Source organism: Patagioenas fasciata, chromosome 3 (assembly GCF_037038585.1).
Source record: "Patagioenas fasciata isolate bPatFas1 chromosome 3, bPatFas1.hap1, whole genome shotgun sequence".
Classification (NCBI taxonomy): domain Eukaryota; kingdom Metazoa; phylum Chordata; class Aves; order Columbiformes; family Columbidae; genus Patagioenas; species Patagioenas fasciata.
Window position 1 is genome coordinate 89,666,370 of NC_092522.1, and position 23,940 is coordinate 89,690,309.

The following is a 23,940-nucleotide window of genomic DNA, read 5'->3' on the forward strand; positions in this document are numbered from 1 at the left end:
TGTAAGGCTTGTAATGTTTTATTCAGATTATTTTAACAGTGTATTTTTATGTGTGTGTGTTGAATGAGAGCAGTTAAGGAATTATTTAACTGGGTTGCTTTTCGTTGTACAAAGGTCTGACTTTCCCCATTTTTGGAGCCTGCATTTACCTGATTGGCATTCTAACAAAGTGAAAACAGGATGTTTGAAGCAAAAAAAGATATGTTTTGCAAAAGTCTTCATACACTCAAAGTAGCAATGTAGGGATTACGCGGTTTGGTAGCAAGAATCAGGCTCCCAGAGGGCTGGGAGAGTCCAGACTTGTTGGAGAAAAGTAATAGGACAGCAGCCCATGTGCAGGGTTTTTCTGTTTTCCTTTTTAATTTGTCTTCAGTCTGTACTGCTATAGGCAACTTGTCCCTTTTTTTACTATCACAATATACAAAATAGGTGCTGCATGTAAGCTCTGAAGGCTGTTTCAGATGCAGGAGGGCGGATGGGGCAATGTCTGTGTGATCTGTTCCCTTCCTGGAGGTGGACCAGGAGTGTGATCACTCGCTGTGTTGCAGGTTATTGAGCAGCAGCCCCTGGCTCCCCACTACCCTAATCCCACTGGGATGGAGAGGGGATGTGCTGAGACCTGACATTTGGTCTCTGGGCAGCCCTGGCTGTATTTGAAAATGCACCCAGGCCAACCGAGTGGTGACATTTTGCCAAGCAAGATTGCTGGAAGAAAACACGAGATGTAGGCAAGAGGAATCCATTTGGAGGTTCCTGTAGCCCATGGGGTTGTTTGGGCCTGGTCTTCTGACTATAGTGCTGCCTGGATGGGGCTCTTTGAGGCACATAGTGTCCCTCATCAAAGAGACAAGGCAGAGCCACGGGCTCTAGTCAAAGCTCTTAGGCAGGCCTGAGCACAGTGTGAGCAATGTATTTACTTTTATCCTTGGATGTGCAGCATCTGAAGCACTGCAGCTTGCTGAAGAAGTTATCATCTTAACCAACTACTTATCCCAGTTGTCTTGAAAAAAAATATTATTTTTATTAACATAATCATCATTTATTTGTAAATAATGTTATCCATACTTAAAAATCCTACAGCATCTTTGTGTCACTGTGGTTATATGCCTTTTACTCCTCCAAACCCTATCCTTTCTTTTCTGAAACCTCATTCTCCCAAGGTTGTATTTTCAAATGCCAGGCTTGCTGCTGCTCTCTTTCCATGTTAGTTTCATCACTTTTCTGCTCTTAAGGCTAATTCATGGTGCAGACTGTACCCTTCCGTAAATGCCCTGAACTTATGTGTCTCTGCTATGTATTTTAACTGTAGTAACTGTTAAATCACTGTATTTAGTAACAGGGATTGATAAGCAGCTTTGTTGGACTTGGGCATGTGAAAGAGTGCTACACAGGCTGCTGACATTGGATAAGTAGTGCCATGAAACAGCGTTTTCAGAAGGGAGTCTTGAAATAAGAGTAAATACTGGTTTGCTTCTTAGCTGAAGATTGACTGTTCAGACCCCTTGCCATTAGCGTTTCCTGTTTACAGCGATTATGAACAATGTATTTTTCTCTATTTTAATTATTTCCTTACACTCCAATGCCACATGGGCTTTTGAGTTATTATAAAAATTTACAATAAGACTTCCATTGTTCTTTTAAGTACAGCTAACTAGAGTTGGCAGAAGTTAGCATCTGTCTTCCAGAATACTTGAAATCACTTTCTTCTAAAAATAACTGTAATCAATCATTTAGGGAACCATATTCCAAGCATGAAATAACACGTAATGTTTATAAACTTTTATGTCTTTTCTGGGTTAATAACTTACTCCCCATTGTTTTGCATATGCTCCTAGTACTTATCCATTTTATGAACTGTATTTTACTCATGCACAGCTCCAGGCTTTTAGAGTCATTAACAGCACTTACTCTCCTCTTAATGCTCCTGGCCTATTTTTGATGATTTTATTTTGCTTCTTAGAAACTTTTCTGTTTAAACACAGTTTGCATGTGTGATGTCTAGAAAATATATAGACCCCAAGTTTCTTTAATACTGGTGAATTCAGAATGAAGGTCAGTAGCAGCTGCAATTTTATTTACTGAAAGAAATACCTGTGTATTGCAAAGTAATGAAATTCACCCTGTACAGAGGGAAAGGTAAAATAAATAAATAAATCTGTGAACAGCTGCATTTCTTAAATCAGCCCATCGGCTGTATTTATTAGGCCTCAGAGGTCTTGGAACAAATTTTACTATCAAAAGGAACCTGGTAAGGTAAGATGTAATTAAAAATTTGAGTACATTTCATATGATGACAGGAGACCATATTGAGAAGTTACAATGAGAAACGTTATTACTTCATGGTGAAATAAAAAGCAGACTTCTTTTGGGGGATATAGGTACTCTTAGTTTCGAGTACAATGTTTGTATTGTGCTGCTTTTTATAATTTTAACAAAAATAGGAGGGAATTTCAATAGGGACTAGGGAAGTAGTTTACCTCTTTCTTTCAAAGTTCAGCAGTTTAGGAAAGTCCAGGCTCGGGAATAAACTGAGGCTGGTCCCTGAGATTTTTTATTATTATTATTTTTAAGCTTGTTGATTTAGGCTGCCTGGGGAAGTTAAGTCAACTCTATTATAATTCTATGTACAGTTCATAATTCAAATAACAATTTTGAACATTTAGGGTTGTGAGAAAAGTTTGAACTTTTTTTTTATTAAAAATGTTTGGCATTTTCAGAAACTAACATTAGAGTGCCTCCTGTTATTATAACAAGAGGAAAGAGAGGATTATTCGGTTACTATGACACATTTTTCTAAACTGTACTTTGACGGAAAATAGATAAATACATTGCTGGTGGGACATTGTTTCCTTGAAGCATAATAAACAAATACTCCATTTAATTCTGTTTGCTTTGTTCTCATAGATCAGACTCCTAATAATACAGTGCCAAATTATGTGATGTGGAATGGCCTCCACACAGCTGGTGAAATCTGCTGCAGTGCAGTGGGCTCAGTGACCCAAAACAGATCCCCCCTTTGTTGAGTGGTTCCCAATGTCCTGGTGTGGTTCCCCCCTCTGCAGGGCTGTGGTCTTACTGGTGGTGTGACAAGAAAATAGTTACGTCTTTGCATAATTATTCCTCCGCTGTAGTTTCATGTATTGTCTGGCAATCTGAAGTGAGTATGAGCAGAGGTGAACCCTTTGGCTAGACTGGTATAAACCAGTACAGAACTGAGATCTAACTGGGGCCAAAGTGACTGAAGATGAGCCCATCTCCATGTGCCTTCAGACAAGTTCCATGTAGACCTGCGTGTGCCAGGTTCAAAAGGAACACATTAATTTGAAGAGCAATCTGCTGCTGCAAGCCTCAAGTCAGTTTTAAGTCACAGTTTTGCTGATCGGCCTTTTAAGCCTCAGCAGGTCTCAATTTCTTGCTTTGCAAGAAAAGATAATAATTGTAACCGAGATGTCAGTTCAAATAGAAAGGACCGTATTGTGTCATGAAACCTACACTTGCTTTTACAGTGCGCTTGCCAGCCTGGGCTGCTCTGAAAGCGTGTACAGAACTGCAGCCCGCTTCCCCTGGAGCTGCTTTTCTTGTTAAATACGTGAATATGTGCATGCCAAGAAACAAGCACCATAATCCTCCTCTTTTTTTCTTTCCTTTTTTTAACAAAACGTTATCTCTAAGCATTTTTTCTGTATCTTGCTTCTTTCTTCATGCGTTGAAATGTGTTACTCGTGCATCTGCTGTAGCAGCTGCATCCCAAAGCGCTGTCAGACAGATGCACATCACACGGGCTGTCTCTTGCTCTGCAGCTGGCAGAGCGGGGTGTGCGTCACTCACATGACAGTACTTATTATTAACATTACACTCCAATGGATAGTTCTGACTTATTTTTGGACTGAAATAACTACATAAATTAATCCAATTTAAATTTTATAGTTTACAGCCTATAGTATTTTGTGGATTGAAATTGATGCTGTGCTCCTTTTTCGAATCTTCTCACAACTGTGCTATGACAGCCAAAAAATAACTATAACATCTGCTAGGTAGCCAAAGAGTTGGCGAACTTGTTAGCCTGTGTCACCCTATGCGACTTGTAATAACCTGATGCAGTTGTTTCTTTTCCTGGACATAGCATGACCTCATGGAGAAGATAAAAATACATAGCGTTACCTTTTGATGGTTACCCGCAGGTAGAATTGCCAGCGAGTTCAGTGCCAGTAATGTCAGTAGAATGTTCTTGTGGCTGACGCCACTGCAATCTGGGATTCCTCTTGCAACTTGATGTAGCCTCCTGCAGAGGACACTATAAAGGAGAAAAGTGCTTTAAGTAAAGAAATGAAAGATGAGGAAGACTCAGATGAAAGAAGATTCTTGTATCTTGTTCTGTGCCCTTAAATCCAGGAATATCTTCTCAGTCAGGACAATGCATCCAGAAACATTTTACTAATCTACAGAAAGAACAGAGGGAAGGGGAGAAGGAGGGGAGTGAAATGCTTTCGACATGACTCTGTTTACACTTCAGCCCTTATTTTCCATTGTCATTTGAATGTGATCCTGCTTGGACAGATTTCTGAAATATGCTCTCAATACTTATTCAAAGGTCCTTACAAATGTTCTAACAAAATTCCTTCTGGAGCAGCCACCCTGCCTTTATTTTCCTCTGCCGGGGAATTTATTCCATGGAGACCCCTCTCCCTCGCTTGCGAGGAAGAGGTCATTTAACCACATTGGGCTGGACTGCAGCTCTTTAGAAAGTCAATACAAAATCTCGCTTCATTTAACACGAATCTATTAGGTCGGTGTAAATTGAAGGATAGGGAGAAAGAGAGGGGCGATGCTTCCAGATAGCTTTCCTCCTGCACTCTTCATTTTCCTTTTGCATGCTCATCTCTCATGGCTGACTGTCTCTGAGGCTAGCAATTTTGATAAGATGTATTTTATGATTTAGCAGTTTACATGGTGTTTTATAAAACGACATGCTGTACAATACATCAGGAAGGAAGCACCTGCATTTATTTTGCTTTGCTGTTTTATGGCTTTGCACTGTTAGGGGCATCTATTTCCAGGTAGCTGGCTCACAAAGAGAAATGATTGTGTTCTGTAAATACCACACCTTCTGAAAAGTACTGTAAATATTAACACCTCCCACGCCCAAGGACTGTCACTTTCACTGATGTGGAGGAATTTGTGTGCTGACAGGTGTTACTTATTAAACAACGGATAGACATGCTCACCCAGCCTGGTGCGTTTGTTCAGAACTTGGGGAATGGAAGCAGAGGGGGAATTAATTTGCAACGTCAGGATCAGAGAATTCCCAGTTTTAGGGAAAAATGCATAAGATGAAATTTAAACAGTTAAAATAATAATATAAATAATAATATAAAATAATAATATAATCTAATACATGTGAAATACGTAAACATAGGCAATTAAATATAATTTTTGGACTAATTTGGGTATCTTGACTAATATGCACTGCAGGAAATTTTTTGCTTGACTTGGAGTACGTGCAGTCATATTTGACAAGTGTTTCCCTGAGTTGCTAGCTTCATGTAGACCCATATGGTCATGTACCCACTTCTGTGAATATGGAGATATTGTGGTAGACTTAGATTTAAATTATTTTTCAGTACTCTGCTCTAATTTTTACATTATGAATTTTATAATAGGTGGATGAAATGCTTTCAAATAATTCCAGAAGACAACTCCTTATACTTATTAGTGCTAAGTTTAATTAAAAGAAGACATCTTTTTCATGTACTTCTTCGTGGTTTTTGAGAGATTGACTTTAACAGGATAATTTTTTTTTGCTCACCTCAGAAAAGTAGATAAGAAATGTAATTAAATTCAGTCTGAGTGGATCTGAATGTAAAGCTGCATGTCTCATAAAATAAATGAAGAATAAAATGAAGAAGAGTAGTATAAAATACTATACTGATTTTCCTTCTATATTAAATAAAAAATGAAATGAGAATTACTCTTCTGTATTTTTTTTATACTCTTCTGTATTGATGGAATTAAAGGCCCATTTACAAATACTGTTCAAAGTTAAAATTTTGTTTGCTTAGCACTGTAGGATGTGCTACACACTTTCAAATCAAAGAGATTTTCATATAAAGAAGATAATTTCTCACCTTTGTAGGTGTCAAAGAGGCAATCTAATTAAATAGACTGATTTCTAAACACATACAGGAATGCTCTTGAATTATTTTATGTAATGATAATATATGGCTCATTTCAGGTGATAACTGTCATAAGATTAACACATTTTGTGGTCTGGGACATTTTACAAACACATCTGAATAGATCAAATCAAATGTAGCAATTTTCAGAAATTACTCTTACAGGTTCTCACTGCTTAGTGAAGCTTTACTGCATTACATGTTCCATGACACCTACTAAATGCAGACATTTAATTTACTCATTCATACAAAATTGAGTGCTTATGATTGAAATGGATGTATGTATGTTGGAAACATGTTTGCATAGAGTTAATTTATTATTAAATTGTTTTATCCTGAAGTATTTAATCACCTGTTTATATGAAAAGTATTTTTTTATTTGCAGAGGTCTTTTTATTACTATCCATGACCGGGGACACATTGCTACAATGCTTCAATCCTGGCCAGAAAGTGTTATAAAGGTAAGTTCAGTTTTAGTTGCGTGACAAAGCTGACACTAGTTTGCACCCAAAGTGACATGCTTAAGATATTTTTATAAACTTTTTATCAATTAGATTTCAGTGATTTTGTAGCTCATTTTAAAAATAGAAACAGTGACATTACAGCAAAGGCTGAGGCTTTTAAACTCTAACTTGTTTAGCTACAGGTATCCTTTACTGATTAATAGGTTAATTACGTTCAATGTTATGTATCAAAAAACCCCTGAATGCTTTTTCTGCGTTTCAGGGAATCACAGAGTGGTTGAGGTAGGAAGGCACCTCAGAATATTGTCTAGTCCATCCTCCTGCTCCAGCAGGGTCAGCCAGGGCAGATCACTCAGTGCCACGTTCAGCCTGTGGGTTTTGAGCATCCCTGAGGGTGGAGACTCCACAAGATCTCTTGGCAACCTGTTCTGGTGTTTGGGTTAATAGTTCTCCACATATGATACCTGATGAACTCTCTCACAAAAAAATATTAAATATACAATTGAAGTGGCTTGTCACAGAGTAGGATAAGGAAATTATTGTGTTGTCAGCTGCTTGCCGTGCTGAGCGCTTCTGCCCTTTCCTATGAAAAAAATCTTCCTTTTTAACGCAGACAGTTTTGTTAGGTTTATCGAGATATTATATTTCTAGCAATGAAAACTCATACTTCCTCAAATGTATAAGTATGATGGAGTGTGTTATTTGCTCAAGGGAAGAAGAAATACGTCTTTGAAGGGTAAGAACCAGGTGGCTGTAGACAGCCCTGTCAGAGGCCGGCAGGAGAGGCTGGCCCTGGTTCTGCTGAAAGCAGCCATGACAAAACCCAGGAGGCCGTGGTTCTTCTTTTTTTTTGTGGATGACTTCCTTTCCCTTCATATTCTGTTTTCATACTGTTGACAGAAAAATGTAAGAGGGAACAATGCCAGTTCCCTTGTAATATAATACTAAATACTTCTCTTGTGTATTCTTAAATGTTTTATGTGAAGTCCCATTTACAGTGAAGCAAGCAAACCACAGTGAAATACAATAAACCAATTCTGGCCCTTTGTTGTACTACGGACTTGTTTGTACCTGTTACAATTTTTACATGAAAATTTAAAAAACGATGATAAGAAGATAATGGAATATTTAGTACGTACAAGGAAATAAGTGATTTTTACAGAGCTTTTATTTCTTCCTTCAGGCTATTGTGGTGACAGACGGAGAACGCATTCTTGGTCTTGGAGACCTTGGCTGTTATGGAATGGGCATTCCAGTTGGTAAACTGGCACTTTATACGGCATGCGGAGGAGTAAAACCTCACCAATGTCTACCAGTGATGTTGGATGTGGGAACAGATAATGAGGTAAATCCTTTTCTGAGGTGTGGTAGGTATGATGAGCTGTTTGAGGGGAACTATATAAAATTGAATTGTAAAAAGTTGTTTTTCTTTCTTGTGATACTGGCTTTAGTTATTTGCAAAAAAATCCTATGGTAAAAGTCTTATCCTGATACGCAGTGTAAGTATACTCATCCTAATGCACAGTGTAGAGTGTTTTGTAAGGCTTGAGTAACTAAGGATGCTGTTTTCTGTAAAAACATGCTGCACACACTGTAGGCCTTAAAAAGGGGTATGGAAAATTAGATCTCAAGAAGAGGGGGATGATAGAGTTAAAATATAATTTAAGGCAGCATTCTTTCTCCCCTTCAACTGCACAATTCCTCTGCAGTGGTTTCAGATGTGAATTTTGACTGTGCCCCTTGTTTTGGTGAACAGTGTGAAGCTACAGCCTGATCTGTGCTGGGAATATGTCTACGTACTTCGGTTGTACATTGACTTATGCTATAGAAAGTACTGTGGTGCTGTGAATTTTCCCTAAATGAGGTCCTAGTGCTTCAAATAAATGGACCTAACCTTCTTTAACTTGGCTTCCCATTTGTGTGAAGTGCGGAGATACAAAATTGCTGAAAATTGGCTTTGTTATTTCCAGGGCTCCTGGGATTACAAGTTAATTACTTGTTAATTACTTGGCCTCTGTTCTTTTTTTTTTTTTCCTCTTTCTGAAAAATTCTGGAATTAGTGACTCTGAATGATGTAAAATTAAATTTTACCAGCAATATCATTATGCTTTAGCAGAAATAAACAAATGTTATACTAAAAATGATGCAAGTGTTAAACTTTATGCGTGATAAATGTGTAAGAAATTTACACGTGTTATAGCTAAATAAAGCATTCTTGTACTGGTAAATTTAGCTGGGACTTCTAGATTGTTGGGTTGGGTGTGTGCATCTTCAGCTTTATACACACACCTCCACCCCTGCCCCACTGGGATAATTTGGACAATACATCATGAAAACCTTATTAAACTGAGAAATAGCCTGCTCCCCTCTCTCTCTATCCCCCCAGAACCCCCTTCTGAAAGTGGACAGACTTGTGAGATGTGGCTGTGCACTGTAGCACAAAGCCATATCTAATCACATACAAGTCTCATTAGCTGTAAAACGTTTTTATTCCTGGTTTGAGCAGCTGGGTCAGTTACCTAATCTATTACTGAATGTTTCTCCTCAGTTAATAGCATCAGCTGCTGCTGGTACTGCAGTAGACTTTACATTTTGCTTTTATGCTTGAGTTTCATTGTAATGTTTAATTTTTCATAGCGTATTATTTTATTGAAAGATATCAAACGTGTATATATATACACACAAAAATACTTTCATGTCACTGTTCTTGTGACAGAACAATGAGTTCAATGTGTACGAAAGATTAGCAAACGTCAAGTATTACAAGATGCATAAAAATTGTGTGAGCTGGGGTTTGTTGATGCTCCAAAATATTCACCTTCTGATCAGGAGGATGCCTTTTGTTGTTTCACTTGGGAATGTGGTTTCAGGACCATGTTATAAACTGCTTCCCTTTAGTCGTACAGTGCCATGAGAGGCTGAGCGTGTTTCAGTCTCCAGCCAGCACCGTGCCTGGTAGTGCAGGACAGGATTGTCTGTCAGGGTGCTTTTTATTCCTGCCCAGGTGTCTGTCAGGCTCAGACATGCACACACTGCCCAACAGTGTAAAATCCCCAGCTAAATTTACTGGTACAAGACCTGAAACTAAGTTTGAATTAATGGAATGTTGGGCAAAGAGTTATTTTTGTTGATTTTTTTTTTTTTCCAGTGCTGTAGCAGATGCAAGAAATTATATTAGCTTATGGATCAGTGCTGTTTATACTCATTTGGGTTTTTGTGGGATTGAGGAGTAGTCAGCAGCATGAGAGAAATCAAGGCTGTGAATCACGGTTGGGTTATGATCAACTCTAGAGGCAGCACAATTGCTCTTTCAGGGTTGTACTAGACTACACTTCAAAATGTAAATGTTTCATGGCTTTTTCCAGTGGGGACTGGTTGCTCTGATGTTTAAACATTTATTTAACAGCTGTACCTGGGACTGAGAGCTTTGAATTCTGCTGTAGGATTATGAACAGGTGGAACCCTGTTGGCGTACCCCTTGACTGAAGAGACTGCATGGGCCTGATAATATTAATTAATGGGAGTTTAGATGCTGTTACCTGGCTACTTTAGTCAAAGTTGGGGATCCTGGGGCTCCAGCTCCCTTAATTTCTTCTCTCTAACGCCTTCCCTTTCCCCCAGCAGCACAGCCTTGTTCCCTGCCTGATGCTGGTGTTTGTGTGACGAGGTGGTGAGCCACGCAGAAAACTGAAATGACCAAAAAGCGATCACTTTTTGCTGGCTAAGCTGGTTATATTAGGTCAAGCTGCTCTGGAATTGCATTGCAATTCCTTATCTTAAAATCTAAACCTCTTGGACAAATAACTGCATTTTTATGCTATATTTTCTTACTGTAGCCAGGATTTTCCGTAATAAGACACAATAGAAATCACTCTCATAACTTGAACATATATAAATAATAATTATGCTGAACATGTTTTTTGAAACGTGCAGATGTTTTCCATTTAGATTAGTTTCTTTTCCCATTCTGTGGGGGCCTCACTGCTTTAAAATAAGTTTTAAAATATGTATTTTTGGCAACTATAATGTGGTTGTGCACAACCTGCAAATTCTCCAGAAAGATTAAATCTTACTCTAAAGCAGATTGCAAGAAAAAATTCACAAGTTCTCATCCTGTATTGTTCTGTTATATATACAGGACCCAAAACAATAACTCAGAAGAGCAACTCAGTTTCTGGTGATTATTAGAAGCCTTATGACTCTTAGTTTTAGCAGAAGCATTTTTAGCTGTGGTATTATCCTGCTGCTCATTAAACCAAGGAAAAAGAAGAGAAGCAAATAAAGCATTTTCATACAATTGCCTAGATAATCAGCAAGAGAAATGGAAACTGCTTACTTATGGGTAAAAATTGACCTAGCAGGAAGATTTGTGTGACCAAACTAATAAATGATTCCATGTAACCAATGTGGGACTGAGTGTCTGAAAGAAATGGTGTTGACCACTGCCAAAAATAATATGCCTGTTTTGCAAGTCACTGATAAATTGGAGGCAAGTAATTGCTGATAGGACATTTTTATCCAAAGCATTTTAAACATTATTTGGAGTACTATTAGTTATTTACTGCAGACTGTGACAATCTTACTAAAACTTGTGCTGTACTGAGTAGCCATGTATTTTTCAGGTGTGAGGATGGTGCTTCTCAGGTGGGATTTCGATCCAAGTAAAACATACTTGGGCACTAGTCAAGTGAAAGTGGTGTTGAAAATATGAAGAATATGAAAGTGTTGTTGAAAATCCTGAGGTGATGTGTTCTCTGGATTCTGGGTATACATCTAACATTATTGAGGTTTATGTTTATCACCTTGAAATGGTTAAAGAAGCAGATTGCAGAAGAAAAATAAATGGTTGTCAAGGTACAAGCAACTACAACTTAATGGAGACCTACCTGAAACACATGTACTCGGCACTGTAAGTGGGATGGTTTAAGGATGATAGAAATAATCAAGCTGAATCAAGGGAAAACTTCAAAACATTAAAATGTGAATGATGATCATTTGCTACTTAAAACATGTTATTAAACTCTTACAAAATACACAATGTTGAGGCAAGCCTATTGATTAAAAATCAGGCTGGCTTACAGGGATGTGAAAACGAACTGTTAAAAAAAAAAAACAAAAAACACACACACCCCCCCAAAAAAAGCAGCAGAACCCAATAATAGAAACCAAGTTCAAAAATTGGATTTATAGGCAGTAAAAAAAACAAAAGCACTGAAGAAAAGAAACTTAATCCATATTAATTATGAACAGTCAGAATGAGATTTTCTTTTGTTCCTGATGCTTTGCCTTAAGGGTGGTACTTGTGCAAGTATTAGATTGTCAGTAAAAATATGGTAGATTTTTTAAAAATCTCAGTTTTATTTATCTTGGTGAGAAATCTTATATTGCATTTTATTAACAACAAATGAAGATGTTAAGCAAAAGCTTTAAAAAATTGTCAAGATACTTCAGTCAGAGTGTGCACATAATGCTTTGGCCTGTTTAAAAAAACCCCACAAAACTCTGGTAAAAGCTTTCTGGACGATCCTGAGCTGTCTGGTGAAGAAGTACTGGGTTTTTTTAGTTATCTCTGGGATAAATTGACAAGTTCAGGAAGACTGGACTAAAGTTAAGGCTCTTACTTAAAGTACAATGATCCTAGTTGCTGTAACCCGAGATAAAGAATTGAGTAAAATCAGAAAGACTGTCTAATCGGGAGCTAAATGTAAAATAACTATTACTGATTAGCTTGGGCTTATTAAAAAGAAGCTTAATCTAATGATAAAGTGAGTTTACAGATTTTTGGTTGATTCTTATTTTTTACCTTCAGTAACACATTTGAATTCATACTGTTCCTTTTAAGAAGCTGGACCAATGGAAAATAAAAGCAGGTCTCCAATGTTACTGGAGAAAATGCAGTTTAAACCATGTACTTCTGTGAGGAATAATAAAATAGTTGTGGCTTTATGGTATTTCAGGTTTGTTTTTTGTTGTTTTTTTTTTCAGCTCTGCAATGTTTAATATCTTTATCAATGACTTAGAGGCAATGTTTTTGATGTCCAAGGGTCATAAGATGAGAAATGGTTAAACTAAAGTGCTATTATCCAGCCAGAGTGGAAATGAATTCTAGGGAGACTAATGGTTTGTGTTATATAGAAGTCAAATCAGTGGTGAAAGGGTTTCTTCTGACTGTAAAAATCTTAATCTAATAATGGATGCTCAACAGAGGAATGAGAACTGTGTTTATTTGGTACCTTACAAGAGAGGCTCTAACCAGCTCAGGTCTGGCGGAGCGATCTTGGACTGGTGGCATGTGTAAATTCAGAGCTGGCAATGGCCAGTTGTGGGAGCTTTGGAAGGATTTAAACATAAAGCTTATTAGCTTTCTGCATTTCCGTAAATTACTCCCACTTGTCGTAAGAACTGGTACCAACCTTTCAAGATTCATGTTCTTGAAAAATGCCTACCTATGAATGTGCAAGTGGGAACTATTGAGAAAACAGAAACAAATCTGCTTTTATTTTTCACATTCTAACCAAAGTAGAAACTTAGAAGAAAGCTGAGTATGGAGGAAACCTGCAGTTCATATTTTATCAATCTAAAGATGTAAATATATCAAACAAATTATGTAAATTTTGTGCAGCCATAGGGATTTCTAAATAAAACACTGTCACATTTGGCATTCATATGTAGATGAGTGACATTTTTACATATTTTTTTTCTGTAGTAAATGTATTATAGAATGGTTATACTCTCTCAATTTAAGAAGGTCTTTTTGCCTTCCCCTTGAATTATAGTTGTTAGAAGTAGAGACAGCATGGCAGTGATACTTTCACTATAAACCACAGGAGCATTTCCAGAATTCTATGGCTAGAGGATGCTCCTGTCTATATAAACAGGATTTATTTTTGCATCTGTGCATATATGAGACTCTCATTTCTAGTTTATATTTTCCAGTGTGTTCCCTAGTAGTTTTGAGTATTTCTGAAATACAAATGACATTATGTGTAATCAAAAAAGAAGGTTTCTAGGTACACAGCTTTTTATTTAGCTATGTTAAAGTGTCACTGATCAAATAACCTGGTTGACTGAGTGAAGCTTTTTCCTCTGTTCCACAGAACAGCCAGGCCAGGGGAGGTAATGAAAGTAATGCTGTGGCCCAATGGTGCTAAATTCCAGGCATGAAAATTTATGAAACTATTGACGAAGTAAATCTGTGGGTTTTTTTATCATTTGGCTATCCCTGTCTCTATCATTCTGGTAGGAGATAATTGCACTCTCCTTCACCAATTAAGTTCTGTTTTACAAATGGATTTTTTTTCCCCCTTAGATCTTGCTGTTAGATCCTTCCCTGGTAGCACACTGCCAGCACTTGAACAAAGTAGAGAATACATGAATATTCCTTTTGCCTCCCCTTTCCCTGCTTCCAGTTGGCAAGAAAATATTGTGGTAGGGTATTACTTTTCCTAGAGCCAATGTCATGAGTAATTTTTTCTTTTGTCTTTTCAGTGATCAGAAGTACTGAAAAGTAAAGTAATTTCTGCATTACAATTCTGTCTATCCCATTGTGCAGAAGAAAAAAAAAAACATTTTTTTTTTATTTGCTGGATTTGGATGTCTCATTTTAAATCTCTTCACTTATTTGAAGTGGAGTGAATATTCATCAGAGGAGGGAATAGACGGGTACAATCTGTTTTTGTAGATGCGTCTTCTAAATTGGGAGAGTTTAGAGTAATCTTTCCAATGTGTTTCAGAAGATTCCACCTCTAAAATAAATACATCATCATCCATTGCTCCTAAACATGCTTTGTTTAAAAAATAGGAACACCTGAAATGGTGTCACCGTGCATATTACACTTGCAGACCTAAAGAACGAGCTGGGGAATGGATGGTGCTTGTGAGAGCCCCCATGTCCCCTCAGCGCAGGGGCTGTTGGGTGACATGCTGATGTTTTTCAGTAATTTTTTCGAGAGTTTTCTGTTTCTTGCTCTTTAATGCTCTTAGTGAATAGTTAAAATATGCCTGGTAATACTCCCACAACGTGAAAGTTTCAAAAGTTATTTTGACTCACTATGTTAAGTCAGACATGTCGAGAATTTGTAAATGTAATATTAAATTTAGATTTACCAGTTGAATACGTTTCTGTAGTACGCTGCTGATTTGTTGTTGACACATTTCAAATTCAGTCTTTTGACGAAGTTGTAGTTTGCTTTTTCTGTCAAAAAATATTATTTTACATTAGTCTGTTCTGCAAATTCCTAGATTTCTGTTTCTCAGATATTGAATCTTGTAAGCTCGCCAGGTTGGATTGTCAGTAGAGCACATAAAAAGTAATAAAACAGACAAAGAAGAGTAAATGAAATCACAGGCTTTAAGCAATGGACAGTAAATTATATTAAATAAGCTTGCTTCAAGGGAAACTTGAAATAAATTGAAAAGTCAAGGTTTATGTAGCTGACCTTGTGGTGTATTGTATAGGCAAAGCAATAGCTCGACAAGCCTAGTCTGCTCTTAGAAGGAAATATTGATCAAAATTGTTAAATTTTGTCAGAATGAGATGATAGTTTGCACAGGTTTTTATACATGCTATTGAAGGTACAGTTATTTTAAAATGAGTGTAATGGGGTGACAAATCTATTTATTTATTTATTTAGCATGAAGCATTTGGTTTTCAATTTAAAAGTTCAATTGCCAAAGTTGCTCCAGATTCTGGGTAATAGTTTTTAGGAGGCATATTCAGTGAAGGACACAGTTAATCGTGCAGTCATGAAGTATGTACATACTGGAAATGTAATCAATGAAAAAATGAAGGAAAACATTTACATTTAAATATTCAAAGAGATTGGCATTATTGTTATTATTACAGAGGAGTGTTTGTTGTTATTTTTATTATTATAGAGGAGTTTTAGCTATTTATTAGTGCTTTACCTGTTGCACATTAGAAGCCTATCCTTGGTGAATGCTAACATCCCTCAGGTCTTCTTTAGGCTTTTATACGTATCATCATCTTTGTATTTTCTTCATGTGTATTAAAATTTTATTTTTCCTTTTGTAAACCATATGTTACCACTGCTGTTTGTGTCTCATTACTATTTTCATAGCCTGAATAGTTTTCTGTTTGTTGCAGACATGAGGTTAGTACTTCACAGGATATGATAAACTTTGTTACTTTTTCCTTAGAGTAATAAGTCAAACATGTCCCTTCTGTGACAATCCGCTACAAACTTGAACCCAAACCTTCTGTACTTCAAGGGTTCACAAGTATGGGATGTTCTAAAACCACTGATAAATAGTATTATAGACTGGTTTTGTGTTTTACTTATATATTTGGTGGAGGGGATTTACTTTTTAAATCCTAAAGCTGATTCCAGTTCTTTGTTTGGATGTCCCATGCCTCAGTACTTTTTCTCTATGGATCAGGAGTTTCCACCTGGTTGTGTTTCCTATGAAGCTTTGTGGTTCCTGTGTTGCTGAGCTGGTGAGGTGCACCCTGAGATGTGTGGACGGGCTCGGAGATTACTATAATGAGCAAGAGGAAGCATGGTCATAATTAACAGCAATAACAGGTTTTCCACCAATTTTATCTTGAAATTGAATATTTCAAAATACAGGTTTTGCTGTCAACTAAACTAATAAAACCAAAACAAAAGCAACCAAACAAAACCAACCAGACTAACAAAACAAAACAAAAAACAAAAATGCAAATAACCATCAGAATGTTGCCTCATTTCTAGATAATAGAGCTGTGTGACATTTTTGTTGACTATTGCTGAAGCTGGTATTAGTTAATATTTAAATTCTTACTACAATGGTAGTGAAAGGTATGGTTCTGTGAATACTTACCTGAGGTCATCTTCTGTAGCACTTTATTTCAGTAATATAGACGTGCAATAAATAATAATTTTTATGTGCTTTTCTGAATCTTGTGGAAAAAAAAAAAAACTTGAATTTTAATGTATCGGATTATTTTATTCTAGTACAGGCATTTCAATTATTACAAATAATGAATCAGAACAATAAAAGTCTCCAAAGATCTGTCTAATCAGACCTTAGTCAAATTCTTTATAATATTTGATCCCATTATATTGCATCCCACAAAGTCAGGCAGGATTTCTTGAGTAAATTGCTGCTTATAAAGTGATGAGAAGAGGAATGAAGTAATATAGAATTCTGCCATATTTATTTTTATTTCAATACTCATAGTAAATGCTAGTTATTCCTATCTCAGTCTAGCCATAGGTGCATATTCAGACTTGGCTTTTATTTATGTGGACATGTTTGTGCACACACAGGTATGTCCACTACATCTTACACAGAATTAATAGATTTGGACTGTTAAAAAAAATCCCATATTTTCACAGGGCCCTGTTGTCAACAGAAATGGTAAATTGTTACTGGATAGAGAGGCCTTTATTGCACAGAATATTCTGTATTTTGGAATACTGTGCTTTATTTGGAAACCACATTTCCTGTTTTAATCGTGTTAAATGTGTCAGTCTGCATGGTAGCTTGCATCTGACTTTTGTCTGTGCTTTTTTTCTCTATTTGTTTCTTTACCTTCTGTCCAGATTTATTCTGGGAGCTATAATCAATTTTCACACTCTTTTTTTTCCCAAATGTATCCAATGTGATGTGTTCAGGCATGCTCACTGACAGCATGCATCAAGCAATGCTCATGGAGAGTAACAGATAGTGACTGTGAGGAAAAAAAAAAGGGCATAAAAGCTTGCTAGCCAAATAGTTGCTGTCTTTACTCTTAGGAAAGGAAAAATCTTCATTGTTGGCTTTTCTCTCTGAGCCAGCAAGAGCTCCAAGTCCTGCTGTAGTGGACCTCAGCTTGAAAGGAATGCCAAGGAAACCGATGTTAGCAGTGATTGTTATCTGTTAGGTAGCCTTAAAAATACGATTCAATAACATTCAAAGAGACATCTTGCATCATGGTTTTCTTGCAAGAAAACAAATTAATTTGCTGATGGTGTGTTCTACACAATTATTTCCATTGATCTTAATAGTGGATGTTGCTATATTTCAGAATTCACTTCTGCAGTTGAAAACCTAAGAATCAAACATTACTGATTACTCAAATAGTAAATTTCCTAATTCATACTCTCAAGGATATCCTCAAAGCTGCATACAGCTTTAGTCAGGAAGGTTTTTTACCCCCTATGGCGTAAAACCCTTGCCTGAAGTGCCTGCAGCATGAGACTGAGATGGGGTTCCAAGGAGGGAACCTTGAGACACTGTTCACCCCAGGTAGTGGGGTTTCCATCATGTTTCAGTCTTTTCAAGACTGCCTTTTAAAGAATATTTGTCTTTAATTTTGTTCATAGTCTTCTGCAATTTTTTAGAAATGACTGTTTCTTCTGTATTTTATGCCTTGCTATGCATTTCCTTGGTTCTATTAAACCTTCAGTAGAAGACTATGTCAATGGCTTGTGCTTTCCAATGAATGCATTTTACTAATCATATATTAAAAGAACTGATCTGCAAAACATTACCTACCCCTTTTATGAAATAATTGTGTATAAAGGGGAACAGCATTTCCCACCATATTTAGAGCTGTTAACTATTTTGATTTATTTGCAAATGTAGCAGATCATTTCCCATTCTTTACTATGGTGTTCCCAGGGGAGTGTATTACATCACCTCCCTTGTTTTCATTTAGATACTTTTCTTGTATTTTCTTAGGCATAGTTCAACAGCTATGAGAACCAGAAGTTTTACCAATAAAACTCAAATATAAATGGCCTTGGCTTTTAAACATGCGTTATCTTTAAATATTTTCATCAGCCAGTTTCATTCATAATATGTACACACTTTTGAGAGTGTATCCTTCAGAAATGCCATCCTACTGCTTAGTGCATGAGAAGACCTCAGCAATTGTCGGTTACTTTTGACCCACTGTCATCCTTAAAACTTTGCAATTTTGGATGGGAATATATGGTATTCTTTTTTTGAGACTGTTCATTTATTTTTATGAAATACGCTATTTATTAATATTTCTTTTGTGAAATATTCTATTTCATTAGATCATGGAAAATGTGATGAAGCCAGATGGTGCTTCAGATTTTCACATTTACTAAACAGCATATTGACAATGGTTTTTAAGACCCAAGAAGTTGAAGATGGGAGGGATGTAGCAGCAAGGACATACATAGTGACACAAGATTTAAATCTCAGTTTCAGCTGACATTAGAAAGAATGAGCTGTGTACCGATGTTACTGGCAATTGTGTCAGTCCATTTCATTTCTTCTTACTTCACTTCTCAGCACAAGAGGATCTATAAAAGAAGGCAGAAATGAATATCTGGAAATGCTTATTTTGGATAGCATGCATGGATATCCATAGACCAAACTGATGGCAGACTTTATTTCAAGATATGTTAGACATTTCCAACTCAGAAGACAGCAACAGATAATGTTTGTTTTGCTTGGCTTCCATTCTTAATGAAATAGTAACTGCTAGCTGTCTGCCTTCTCAGTGATTTGACAGGCAATGGAGGAGACAAGAAAGGAAATGAGCCACAAATATAACTATTACCACAAGATGTGGGATAAGATGCATCATTTGTGCTCCCACAGAAGTGGGCCTAGTATCTAGGACAAAACATGTCACCTGTCGACTGTAAACGTGCTTTTACAAATGTTGGCCTTGCAGTAGCTGATCTGCTTTGTGGAAAAAACTACTTTTCCCTTTTTTTCCCTCTGGTTCTAGGACACATATATAGTCAACATCTGAGATGCCAGCACTGAAATAGTATCACCAGACTTGTTTAATAATTGCCAGTCAGTCAAAGGGACATTGTTGATGTGATTTGTTTATGTAGGAAGATGCCCAACCCATTTGGCTCTAGTAAAGAAAATGGCTGAGTGTCAGCACAGGAGACAGGTATGTCAGGGTCAAAAATATTTTGATGAAGGACCATGTGGGAGTAGCTTATGGAAGTAAATGCAGTAAATAGACATAATTTTAACAGAACTGAGAAAAGGCTGTAACAAGTAATGGAGATTTATAGTTACATGTGAATGAAAAAAAGCATCAAACTTTATATCAACAGAAGTGTTTATATACTCTACAAAACTCTGTATCAACAGAACTGTTGATATAGAAATGAGATGTACTGATAACATAGAACAAGATTTTCAGTTTTGTAAAAGGTGTATCTGTTGATATGTTAAAATTCTGCTTGATTAGCTGTGTGATGGACTAAAGACACTTCGTGTGTTGTCAAAATGTGTGAGCTGATACAATATTAGCAAAATCCTTTTTATTATTAGGATATTAAAGATGAATGAAAATGAGATCTTTAAGACTTTCTTTTTAAGTTTGTTATCTGTGTCGTTTACCAGATGAAGAAAAAATCATTAAGAATGTATTCTTCTGAATATTAATACTTAATAGCAAAACTTTACTGATGTTGTCTTCAAAAGAATAAGTCTTTCCTCTTCTCTGATTCAATTTGCTGGTAGTGGTTTGTAGTTTGATTTATTTTTTTTAATTTTTCCAATTTTTTGTCTGGTTTCAGTAGCTGGATGACTCCTTGCATTCAGACATTTCAGCTGCCTGTCCTAAACAAAATTTGGAAATTCAAGTGCATGAAAATAAAAGGAGCAATGTGTGTTTGATGCTTTGCAAAAGTGGTGTAGGAAAGTTTGATGTATTGAAAGTGTTTGAACCACCACAAGCCGCTATATCTTGTCATACTCCCTTGATAAAGCTGAAGAAGATAATTTTTTAAGATAGCTAGGCTCCTAGTAACTTTGCAGGAAAAAAAGAAAAGTATCTCTAGCTTCTATAAAGCATTTTACGGAGGCTAGACTTGTTTTTAGTGTACTGTGTAGACTACTGTGGGTACTATTTTGGCCACCTTCTGTGATTTATTTATTAATTTTTATAAGCGCTTAGGGCTGGACCCTCAAGTAGGGTCCATCATATCCCGTTTAATCTTTTTTTGAGAGCAATAAACTTTGAAAGTTTGATTGTGGTATAATCTATTTTTATAGCTTCCAGTTCCCATAATTCATCAACTGTATTTCAAAATGTATCATCAAGGGTATTGTTAAATGTTTTTTGATGTGTGACAGGACATGAGATTTTAGCCATGTAGCTGCTGGGATACGTGAAGAAGTAGTGCTGGTCGTTAACTGAACAGGGGCTGTTGAAGGTCAGTTGTGTAGAGAGCATGATGGTCAGTTTGAGCCTTTTCTGGGATTCAGTAAAAGCTTTTATAGAAAGTAGACGTCAAGGTTTTTAGGAGATTTCCTGTTAGATGGTCTGAAAAATATATGAATAAATAACAAGAGATTTCTCAGATTTCTTTGCTTTCCAATTATTAGTTGTATGTTAAAATACTGATGATTATATGCAGCATTATGTGTTGAAGTCCTAAATTATGTCAGATTCTTCAGGACTATTGTTTTTTGAATAGGCAAGTGAATAAGTTTTCCAATAAATGCCACTGGCATGCAGACAACCATTTGTTTTCAGTTTTACTGTATAAAAAGAGTTATGCATCCTAAAATTGTGTCTGATGAAATGTTGCTCCAAAACCATGGTTCTGAGTGTCTTCCAAGTTCCAACTCAAATTACAGGCATTTGTGGAACTGGCATCATCCCTATCCCTGCAAACAGATGTTAACATTACGAGAGTTCTCTGAGACTTTTGAATATAATGCAGAGTATTTATCTTCTTGTTTATTTTATTTTTCTTAAAATACACAATTGAATAGGCCTCTCTAACCTCCTCACTAACTCTGCTAGATACAGTTCTGGCAGTGGATTGTATGATGCATGCTGGCCTGAATTAGTGCAGCACTACCACCTTAGACATTTTGGAGATGCTCTTTTGTTGCAAAATCATCTGTAACCTCCTAAGAAAGAGGCAGAAAGCAGTATTCAATGGGAGTAATGGCTTATATCTAAGGAAGAGAAGAAAACTTGTAGGGAGAGAAGCAGGCTGTTGTGAGTTCTGATAGTGGGGAACTGCACTTTTCAGGGCTTGTCAGAATTGCCCAGAATGGAGTTTTTTATGGCTGGTTGTGAATTCTGGACTGATGACCCCATCCTAAGGGCTTCCTCAGCCCAGGGTGTCCTTCAGCCACTCTTGACTTTATCCTGTTACATGAGAGATAAGGTTTTTGTTTGGTTGGTTTGATTTGCATTTTGTGCGTGTGTGTGTTTCTTTTTTTGTTTTTGTTTAATTTATGAAAGATCTTTTGAAAAGTGATTGTCAGGCTGAGGAACTGAGAGACTTTTTTAGCTTAGCAGTGTAAGCAGAAAATATGCATTGAAATAATAACGGTAACTATTTATGGGCAAGCGTATATTTCTGTCTATGGAGAAAAGGGCAGGATATAGTCAGGTGCTGATAAGGAGGAAGAAGAGTTAGAACACCTCTGAACTTTATGTAAATTTATCTTAGGTCCTTCAAACAATAAATGAGGATAAAATTAAAATTTCAGGGAGGTTTTGTGCTGGCCATCCCTACAAAACTTTCAGGCGTCTGTTAGGAGATCTGCTGGAGTCAGCATTTTTAAGGGTTTTGCAGTAAGGAACAAATGAAATGACTGAAGTGTGTTACTGTAGATATGTTACTTGTCTCCACTTAGTACTCATACAGAAATGCAGCTGCCTCTGTGTTCCACCCATAGTGACAGTGCCCTGTTTGTACAAAACATGCCATTATTTTCAAATTGGCACAAGTCACACAGAAAATAGATCTTGCTATGCTCTTTATTTTGTATGAGTAAAGGAAATTCCAAGATTAGAAATTGTTTCCCTTCTGCCTTTGCCCTAGCAATCGCATGCCTCACTAATGACCTGCTTGGCATAGCTGCTGCTTGGTGTAGAAGTTAAATGTGGATTTAAAAGACAGACCTGATGCAGCTGTGTGGTGGTGGTACACAAGCATGGTACTAGGAAAAGAACTCTATTGCTATAAACGAGGACTTTATAACGTTCAGTTAACAGATGATATTGGCACAATTCTATTTTTACAGTTGGAAAACTTGTAAGTCTTAGTTTCTCTAGTCTGAGAAGTTGATGAACTAACTTGCTAGCTTTGAAAGCAGGGTTCATTGGTGTGTGTATGTTTGTTTGTTTTTCCAATTACATTACCTTCATAACAATACCTAATCCAGTCCTGAGGTAAATGTCTGCTTTTCTCCTTATGAAGAGCATGTGGCTTGTGCTGCAGCTTCAGTGTTGGCAGTTCTGCTTTTGCTTCTAGTACCTTTTAGAAGCTGGTTGAAAAGAGTCAACGCAAGCTGTTTTACCTGAAAAAAGTTCCAATGGCATTTAAATTTCAGGGAAAAACCATTATTTTTTTACTTTATCTCTTGTCTAGCAAAGGTATAGTCTTGAGGTGTGCTTCACTGTTGAGCTGTACTCCCAGGTCTTCCCTAATTTGAAACTACTGTAAAGAACAAGGTGTGCAGGGCAGTTTTTGCCAGATTCTCCAATTAATTTTGCTGCAAGATTTTTTTTTTTTAAATAGCAATGGAAACTTGCTGGAAAGCTTTATCAATTTTGTGTGAATCTCTTATTCTGTGTACTGGAAAGCTGAGCAGGTAAAACCAAAGCCCAATTGTACTGAAAAAGATACTATTCATCTGATGTCTGCTGTATTATTGCCTTTAAAGAAATTTGATTTTTACTATTCAATATGAAATCTGTTAAAATATACAGTTAGTGTAGCTGTACTTTGCATTACATGTAATTTTTTAGAGCCAATCCAGAAGAGAAGTTCATGTTTTCCTGTGAATTCAAGGTTTTTGCGAATGGAAAAGTCAGCCTAGAAAGAAGCTGCTTAGGCATGTGCATCATTGATGGGCACCTGGCTGTAATTGGTATTATGGGTTTCATGTGCTTGGAAATCTTGAATTACACCTAAAAATCATTAGATAAACATTGGTTTCTAAAAAGTATGTTACGATTTCCAGTACTTTGGAGGTAAGCTAAGAGAGTGTCTCAAATGTGCATAACAGACTCAAACCAGAAGGCAAGACTCAGACTCAAACCAGAAGGCTCTGCACCATTAACAGCCCTGGAGCTTTTCACGCGTGACTTCATTCCACAGACTGACTCTTGAGAACAAACACCAACAGCACAACAGCCTCTTGAAAAATCAGGTCCGTCTTGCCTCTTGCTGCAGAACTTTTTCTCTTTGGATTTTGTACTGGGTGCTCCATTGCTAATGATGGCTCACATAGCTTGCACTATTTTATATATTTTATGTATAGAATCATAGAATCATTTGAGTTGGAAAAGACCTTTAAGATCATCAAGTCCAACTGTTAACCTAACACTGCCAAGTCTACCACTA

At 36.8% G+C, this 23,940-nt stretch overlaps 1 protein-coding gene across 1 annotated transcript in view; it reads left to right on the forward strand.

Moving 5' to 3' along the window:
- ME1 (malic enzyme 1) overlaps positions 1-23,940 on the forward strand; it is a 165,938-nt gene that overhangs the window by 61,811 nt on the left and 80,187 nt on the right. Inside the window, exons 4-5 of the mRNA XM_065834243.2 lie at positions 6,559-6,634; positions 7,821-7,982. Of these exons, the coding sequence (XP_065690315.1) occupies positions 6,559-6,634; positions 7,821-7,982 (238 nt within the window). The remainder of the gene's footprint in view (positions 1-6,558; positions 6,635-7,820; positions 7,983-23,940) is intronic.